Raw genomic sequence first — 8175 nt, forward strand, 5'->3', positions numbered from 1 at the left:
AACTACAAACACTCTTCGCAAGGCTCCGAGGATGGCCCCCAAAACAACTGAATCTACTGAGTGCTACAAGTCAGGAGATATCACAACAGCTGGTGGTTTTCACCTTGTGCTTTTGTCATTATGGCAAAATGTAGTCTTAGTGACTCCTTTTGTATTGGGAACTGCCACAGAAGCTGTTTTGAGTAGCTTGCCAGGTGTCTGTCTGTCAGACAGATTTTGTCAGTGTAATAGAGTCACAACCATGCCAGATGCAGACACAAAAGTTTACAGGTGTGTAATTGAGATCAAAATGAAGGCCTAGTTTGAAGATGGGTGTGGTCTGACCAAGTGGGGAGGGTCAGAAATCGGGACGGGCCATAGAGTGCCCCAGGGATGACGTTTGTTTTTTTGTTGGCCAACCCAGAAGCTAACGTCGCCATGGTTCCCTCGTCAAAAAGCATATGGGATTTTTCCACTGCATTTTGGATCATTGCAGAACAGCTCAGAGAAGCTCTGTGGTAAACAAACGTTGATGGTACTTACACATTTTGTTCAGCATGATAATCTTAACAAATAAACACCGCTTTTAGGGTTTTTGATGCCTAAACTGAATTGTCATAAAAAACATTAGGTCACTAGGAACTAGGAAATGATGCTAAATCATTTGAGCAGCCAACATGTTAAGTAATAATTATGTGTATTTATGTACCCTGTTTTGCACTGTTGCTAGACTTTTTTTTAGCATGCAATTTGTATCTGGTTATCATTAATAGACAGTGTGACGGAGCTATTAATATACACATACATGTGTAAAAGTAAATACAACTTCACGTTTCAAAATTGCATTGTCAAGTGCACATAAATGTATTCAAGAATATGATAAGATGTACTGATACTATAAAGATAATTTGCTAGTGGATTGTTAACAATCACCTTTCAAGTCTAATTGGGGTTGTTGTGGAATCAAACCTTGTTTATAAGGTTTTCTTTTGTCTATTTCTGCAATATAGCTCGCATAACAAGAGAGAATACAATCTGAAGTTTCTAATAAAGTTATTTATTAGACAGCTGGACCCTCCAGAGAGTTCACCTGACCCCCTCTATGCTATGCCCCCTCAGTGATGCCACCCAGTGCCTTACATGTAGGAGTATCTCAGGGCTTGGCCAAGGCTGAGCGGTTGGTAGCTGCCAGCACTTGCAGGGTCTCTGAGAGGTCAGAGTTGTGTCTTCCAAACCACATGAACTGCTCCCCTGCCTGTGCCAAAGCTGCCTCTGCGGACTTCAGCTTGTGGTTGCGGGGGAATCGCCTGGTACTGGTTGGAACATTAACAGCCTGTTTCACCTTAAAGTCAGCCTGATGGACTGTGATGGTCTCTTTAGGGCTGCTGTAAGCACCATCGTAGCACAGGCAGAAGTGGGAGTTGTTCTGCTGTCTGTGATCAAGACACTTCCTGCGTCCCACACCCTGAAGTGGATCAGCATGGAAAAGATATGGTTTTCTTTCAAAATGTAATGTGGTAATAAATCTAGAGGTTTTAAAATAGGCTAAAATTCTCTTTATACTTACATGAGTAAAGACAGAGATGTTGTCTTTTAAGGCAAGCTTGTTGTCATGTTCGGAAAATGGATACTCTCTGGATTTCTGTGAAGACATACATGTTGGGGTAATAGTATATATTCTGATTCAGCTGGATACAGTGGAAAAGGATGACATGAATAAGCGCTGTAACAAAAAAGTGGGCTGGGGGAAAAATCGACTCAAACAAGAATCTCGATTCTCGTTTTTAACGATTCAGAATCAATCCAAAATGGACTATAATTACTAAATATAGTCTATTCTTAACATTCTAAAAATTGTATTATTTAGAAAAGTCTTAATAATTTTGAGACCGTTTGTCGGATCGCCTTACTTTTTTCGCCAGTAAAAGCGAGAGATGTCTCCGATGGATCGTAGCTCCTTTAAAAGTCTCAGTATCCAGCCTGGAAATTTGGATGCTTTTACGGGACCTTGTTCAATAAATCCATAATGAAAGATCCGATACTGGGTGTCTTCCGTCCATATTTTATCCATATTTCGATGATAGAAGTACATTAGCGCCGATGCTTAACGCCATATTGGTTTCCCATGGTTCCCTTGGAGCGGGTCAGAGGTTGATTTCGGTCTTGTCCACCAATCGGAAGACGAGCCGACGCTTTGTATCCGCTTACGTATGTCATACGTCATCTGGAGAAAACTGCACTGTGATTGGTCTAATTCTACTGTATCTATCGCTCTGTGTTATTGGTGGCGCCTCCTGCATTAGAATAAATTCTGGTAGCCCCTATAATAATAATAATAATAATAATAATAATAATAATAATAATAATAATAATAATATGATGATGATGATGATGATGATGATGATGAGACATGGGTAAATAAGGAGACAGTCTAACAATCAGGAGGACCTCATATGGATGTAAACTCTGTGTTCACTGCAGGCATAGCAGGCAGGAGAATCAGGCCCCTCTCTGAAGTGTCAGGCGTGTGATTTGGCACTCTGCATCATCGCAGATAGGATGTCACATATAATGGGATACACAAACAACTGCAAAAAAGTGATGGGACTTTATTTGGGAAAGTGTGTCTATTTTTTTTAACTATAATAATTACAATGTTTATTTTTTCACTTTCCGATTCCCAACACTTGGGAGAAAGGTTTTCTACAACATGACTGGCAAAACAATAAAAAATGACCCAAAATTAGCCAAAAGAGACTCAAAACAACCACAAAGAGACATAAAATGACCACAAAGAAACACAAAATTACCACAAAAAGATGCAAAGGAACTGCAGAGACAAAATAACCATAAAATGGGCAAAATCACCCACAGAGACACAAAATAACAACTAAGAGACAGAAAACAACCACAAAGTCTGCGTGTCATGCGTTTATGTTGGAAAGGTGGTGGGGCCTTTTGCATATATGTGCCCTGGGGCCCATTTTTTCATAATATGCCCATGTCTACTGTGCATCCATACCTGCTGAGTTTTCCATTTAGGATAGCGCTGTAAGTTCAAAGCCTCAGGCGATGATGATTTAACTTGAGTCAGCATGATCCCAGTGCTTGTACAAGCCTCACGACTCCTCGTCTCATTTTTGGGTAAATCTGGATGAGCAAACTAAGAAGAAAATGAAAGAAGTACACAGCCTGGGTTGAATGTTATGATTTGTAATGATCCAATTATGTGTTGAAATGTGGAATTTCTTACCCATTTGCCATCATTGCTCACTGAAAAATATCGCTTCCCACCTTTTACCATTTTAATACAGTTTGAGAGAGTCGTTTCACCAATACTGCACACACACTGTCCAACTTAACAACTAATGCAAACAAACTGGTGACTATGGAAACATGCTGCTGCATGCACAAACAACCTGAAATGTGATCTCAGTTTGCCATGGATATGTGGAACTAGAATCCTGGCAGTAAAAGAAAATTTAAAAAGTATGTTTTGTTGAATATCAAATTAGAGCCAGTTAAGTAATTAAATTAACAATATGTGATTTTCCTCCCCCATTTTTTTGAAGTGGAGAAATTACCCACATTTGATAGTGCTCTGTGGGTCGGTCACTGAGGACAAATTTGCAGCCAAAATGCCATTTAATTAAGTGCATTTACATAGACATGAACGACCTGTTTATCAGGTTTTGGAGTATCCTGTTTATGTGTTTTAACATGTAAACACTGTATTCCATTTCTGAGAACCATAAATATGCTACCTGAAGTACTCTGAAAGAAACCGTGATGTATACAAGGAATATGTATTACCTGATTTCTCTGTGCTCATGTAAACACCATATCTCGAATATGATCATAACCAGGATAAGCCTCATAAATGGATATTAATGTTATTAATACTTCATCATATGAAGAACACCTTCTCTGATGTGTTTCTCTGCTGGATGAAAAAAACTACAAAATTAGCATCATTATCAGTGATTTTATTTTTCACAACACAGGACATAGAAAAATGACAATACAATTACATATATGAATCTAAGAGATCTTTTTTCAGCTTCATTAGGATATGATTTTTATTTAAAGGTACTTTTAAAACATGTTTTGTTTTTTTGTTTGTTTTTTTGTTTGTTTTTTTAATTGGCTTTAAAAATCCTGGATTATGCATTTACTTTCAAATACACTTTTGGTCATAGGAAATTAAAAATGATTTACATGATTTTCTGTGCAAATAAACAGTTATAAACAAAGGGAAATAGGCCCATGGTCACTAACACCAAGACCTGACTTTACAACACCAGCTCCTGCAAATTATTTAAATGATGTGAACTACATGAGAAGAGGTTATTTGCATAGTTTATCAAGTTATACAACTGGAAAGATTTTTTGTTTTTTAATTGGTGAGGTGTGTCAATCAGGACAAAACATAATAAGTCAACTGAAGTGTGATTTAAATTACTTGGGGAAAAGGTGACTTAAATTGAGGCAGCAAATAATCAGAGAATACTGAAATCAATTTGTAAGTAATTTAAAAAAATAAATAAAAAAATCAGTAACTAAACGCAGCTTAGTTGCAAGTGTTTGCTTGATGGCCATCTTTCTGCCATCGCATATGGACTCATATTATTTTTCCAACTACAAGCAAATGGAAAAATGTAGACGGGTGGTCATCTTGTGCAGAGAACTGTTGCTCCAGGATCCCACTGGCATTAGTAGATTTTTGCCACAGCTGAGACACAGTTGAGGTCTGAGTGTCCCTGCTGTAGATCTGTTGTATTATTGATCCGAGGACAAGATGAGCGTGACAAAAAGGTTGAATTACATGTTTTAGGTTACGTTCAACACACAGCTAAAGAAGTAACCACCAAGGGTCCAAACATGTTTATATTCTTTAAAGTAAGGCATTGTGTAGGTTACAACATCAATAGCCAACCCTAGCTCTTTATGCTTTTTTTCTTTCTTGTCCTAAGGGACTGTTCATTATTTATGAAAGGAGAAGGCATTTTGCAAAAGGGGGGAAACATATTAAATAATTGTATTTAAGCACTGAAGAGGGGCTTATATTTTCTATTTTGACTTTGGGAATGGACAAAACCCTCTAAACCCCAAAGCCTGCCGGTAGGTTTGAAAGGGATGTTTCCTTTGAAAGAAAACAAAAATATTACAAAACAAAGCATGCCAAAATTACACCAAAGTAAAAAAAAAAATTAGCAGTTGATCAAATTTCTGATGGTCCTTGAAAGTGCAACGAGCACCTCAGTTAGAAAACATAACCAAACCTAAGATTACATTGTGACATTTCATCAAAACAAACAAACAAAAAAAAACTTTGCACGAACTAGATCATGTAAAAATGTGACATTCTAAACTAATGCACGCACAGCTGTGAAAACCCCCAAAAAACAACAATAAAAAACATGAAGTCGGACCCCAGTCATCCCTCTCCTCTGATAAACAGTGAACAGTCCCTTAAATTAGTCAAATTAAACTATCAAGTCTGAACATACTGGAATCAGTCAGTAAATTACTAACCATGTGTATGTCTGTGAATGTAGAATGTACACAAGATGCATATAAATAGCTGTATCCTCAGCTAATGTGGTTTTATAGCTGACATCTACAAGCCAGCTGAGTTATTTGATGAAAGCTAAATGGGCCCTCATCAGTGCTGTTAGTGCTCTGTTGATCAGGATAACATTGTCTTGACCTCATCAACTAGACCCTGTTAATTAAGAGGGTCATAAGGATGCTCTTGATGAAGCCTCTTGGTGCTTGTGAGGGTTCGTGTGGTGCGGCACTGAAGTGAACTAATGGTATTAAATTAAGAGGCAGCCATTTGTTTGCACCTACTGCATTATGCATTAATGTTTTAAAGAGAATGCAGATTCTTACTCTGAGTGACTGATGTAGGCGTTTCTGTTTCGCTGCTACAAGAGCTTGTCACTATGGGAACATACTCTTTTCTCATCTCCCTACGGAGGTGCTTCTTCAGCTGTTTGGCCAAACCTTGCCACCTGGTAAAAAGCAGTAATCAGCGACAGCTTAAAATCACCAAAATTGTGGTTATGTTATGATTCAAAGTGGTAAATGTTTGTGTTTGAGCTTTTGAGGTCATACTAAGATCACTCTCTCTTACCTTTCCACTGTGGCGTTATGCTTATTCAGCCTGTCTGCCTCCTCCCTCTTCTCTTCCATCCATCGTTGCATGAGTTCTTCTTTCTCTCTGCAAGCCTGCGCCAACGCCTCATTTAGTCCTTTCTGCTCCGCACGTAGCGCTGCCAACTCTTTGGCCTGACACTCGATGGTGAACTCAAATTCTGAAAGGGTGGCCTTCAGGGTGTTACTTGCTTTGGCAAGAGTGAGAGCCTCTTGACGGTAATGAGACACACTGAAACAGACAATTAACAAAATTATTTACTATACCTTTGATCTACTCGTAGTACTGTTACTTCAGATGTAGGATTGAAGGTCACATGTTTATCCACTCAGTCAAAAACACAGTGACTAAAACTTGATTTATCAATGTCTTTCAGGGTCATGTGCATCAGCACCTTGGGTGTGTTGCTTTATCAATTCACGTTCCAAAATGCCCAAACTAATCATATTAAAGTGGAAATAGACAAGTTTTGGTCTTTAACTTATAATTATAAAGTACTGTAAATGTCAATCACATAGTGTAATGGCTGTAGAAAATGACATATCTGTATTTAGATTGGTTTTCTTCAAGTCTTACCTTCACTATGCACTTCTGTGTGCCACCAGGTACGACCTTCCAGGAAAATGAAGGCTCAATGTATGTCACAAAGAAGGACCGCCAACCATTGCACTACCCAAACAGGAAGAGCATAGTGCTTTTGTTTTCCCCTCTCGATAGCTATTTCCAGTTTTTAGTGTTAAGTTTTTTGCAGTTACTATCCCCAGTAGCGAAAATGGTGGATGGTAGAACATGCGGAGTAACAGTGGAAACTCAAGCCGACAAGGAAGAGCCTTGTTGCTTGGCTCTGTGGAAAATCAAAAGCAATCCAGTTGTCTCTGTGGCAGCGGCACCAACAATAGTACAACTTCAAAACGCTATCAGGGAAAGCTGAAAAGTTGTCTGTTTCCACTTTATCACCATTTAATTCACTACGCAATATACATAACAATTACAGGAAGGCTTTCTTTGAAAAGAATGTGATAAAAACATAGTTATGCATATACCACAAATGCCCTAAATCTTATACACTGGACCTTTTAAAAGCAAGATAACTTGAAGTTACCGTGACTGCAAGAACTGCAGCTCAGCCTCTTTCAAATACAGGACGGTGGTCAGATCAGAGACAGTCTGAGACCGCTGGGGAGACAAAGGATAAAAACATGTAAACTGATGAAAATTTTTACAAGGTCAAAGGTTCTTCAAGCCATTGCTTACATTTGTTTTCTCATTAAGTGTGTCTGGGATTTATGTATGTATTTCTCCATGTAACCCACCTTTTCTGCCAGGTGTTCACTTTCTCTCAGTTGCAGTTGAAGGAGCCTGCTGTTCTTCCCAACCTGAACTCCACCTCGCTCTAAACTGAACATTAAAATCACTGTTTATACACCAGATGTACAATTTAAAAAAAAAAAGAAAGTCATGCTTTGGGCATCTAGTTTAAAAAAAACAAAACAAAAACAGACCAAATGTGAGTTTAGTGAAATTCTTCATTTCTAACCTCTTAGACTGAACATCATCCAAAATTTGTGAGCGGATTTCAAAACGTTCCTCCAGCTTGGACACTAAAAGAAAGCAAACACATGTACTGAAACTAAGACAGTGAGAAGTTTATCATTGCAAAGGATGAGAGAGGAAAATATCAAACTTACAGCTTGTGAAGACGCCAGCGTATGGGAACTTCTCAGTTTGGTCTCTGTGTTGCAGTCCAGCGCGCACGTGATTCTTCCAGCTTCGCATTGTTATGAAAAGTAATTTGACTCAACGTCCCCAAAACTGTTCTACAGCGGCGGGTATGATATGTTTTCTGCTCCCACTTAATTTTGGTCGAAGCTGTTTTTAAAACAACTGCTGCTGATGGCAACAGCAGCAGGAATGTACCGCCTGAAGTTTCACAGCTCCTCCCTGTTCAGTCGGTCAGCTGCTTCACATTCCCCTGAATTATATAGCCCAACGTCTGACCATGATCCTGCATATGATATTAATAATATAACATAATA

At 38.6% G+C, this 8175-nt stretch overlaps 2 protein-coding genes across 2 annotated transcripts; both read right to left on the minus strand.

The window, feature by feature from the left end:
* Positions 1 to 1060: 1060 nt before the first annotated feature.
* tex36 (testis expressed 36) lies at positions 1061 to 3283 on the minus strand. The gene is made up of 4 exons (XM_042501556.1): positions 3233 to 3283; positions 3002 to 3142; positions 1547 to 1621; positions 1061 to 1444 (listed from the first exon to the last, which is right to left on the minus strand). The coding sequence occupies exons 1-4, from the start codon at positions 3281 to 3283 to the stop codon at positions 1133 to 1135; spliced, it is 579 nt and encodes a 192-aa protein (XP_042357490.1). The 3' UTR covers positions 1061 to 1132.
* A 661-nt stretch (positions 3284 to 3944) lies between these two features.
* Positions 3945 to 8082, minus strand: si:ch1073-143l10.2 (uncharacterized protein LOC565165 homolog). The gene is made up of 7 exons (XM_042502448.1): positions 7828 to 8082; positions 7677 to 7740; positions 7453 to 7537; positions 7242 to 7315; positions 6119 to 6370; positions 5875 to 5996; positions 3945 to 4750 (listed from the first exon to the last, which is right to left on the minus strand). The coding sequence occupies exons 1-7, from the start codon at positions 7913 to 7915 to the stop codon at positions 4692 to 4694; spliced, it is 744 nt and encodes a 247-aa protein (XP_042358382.1). The 5' UTR covers positions 7916 to 8082; the 3' UTR covers positions 3945 to 4691.
* Positions 8083 to 8175: the final 93 nt, after the last annotated feature.

This window comes from Plectropomus leopardus, chromosome 15 (assembly GCF_008729295.1).
Source record: "Plectropomus leopardus isolate mb chromosome 15, YSFRI_Pleo_2.0, whole genome shotgun sequence".
In the NCBI taxonomy this organism is placed as follows: Eukaryota; Metazoa; Chordata; class Actinopteri; order Perciformes; family Serranidae; genus Plectropomus; species Plectropomus leopardus.

Bases quoted from the DNA above. Each gene is read 5' to 3' on its own strand.
- tex36 (XM_042501556.1), bottom strand. From the start codon at position 3,283: ATGGTAAAAGGTGGGAAGCGATATTTTTCAGTGAGCAATGATGGCAAA. The intron at 3,143-3,232 runs GTAAGAAATTCC...TTTTCTTCTTAG, and splicing joins TGAGCAATGATGGCAAATGG to TTTGCTCATCCAGATTTACC. The intron at 1,445-1,546 runs GTAAGTATAAAG...GATCCACTTCAG, and splicing joins ACATCTCTGTCTTTACTCAT to GGTGTGGGACGCAGGAAGTG.
- si:ch1073-143l10.2 (XM_042502448.1), bottom strand. From the start codon at position 7,915: ATGCGAAGCTGGAAGAATCACGTGCGCGCTGGACTGCAACACAGAGAC. The intron at 7,316-7,452 runs GTGGGTTACATG...TTGTCTCCCCAG, and splicing joins GTGAACACCTGGCAGAAAAG to CGGTCTCAGACTGTCTCTGA. The intron at 6,371-7,241 runs GTAACTTCAAGT...TGTCTGTTTCAG, and splicing joins CTGCAGTTCTTGCAGTCACG to TGTGTCTCATTACCGTCAAG.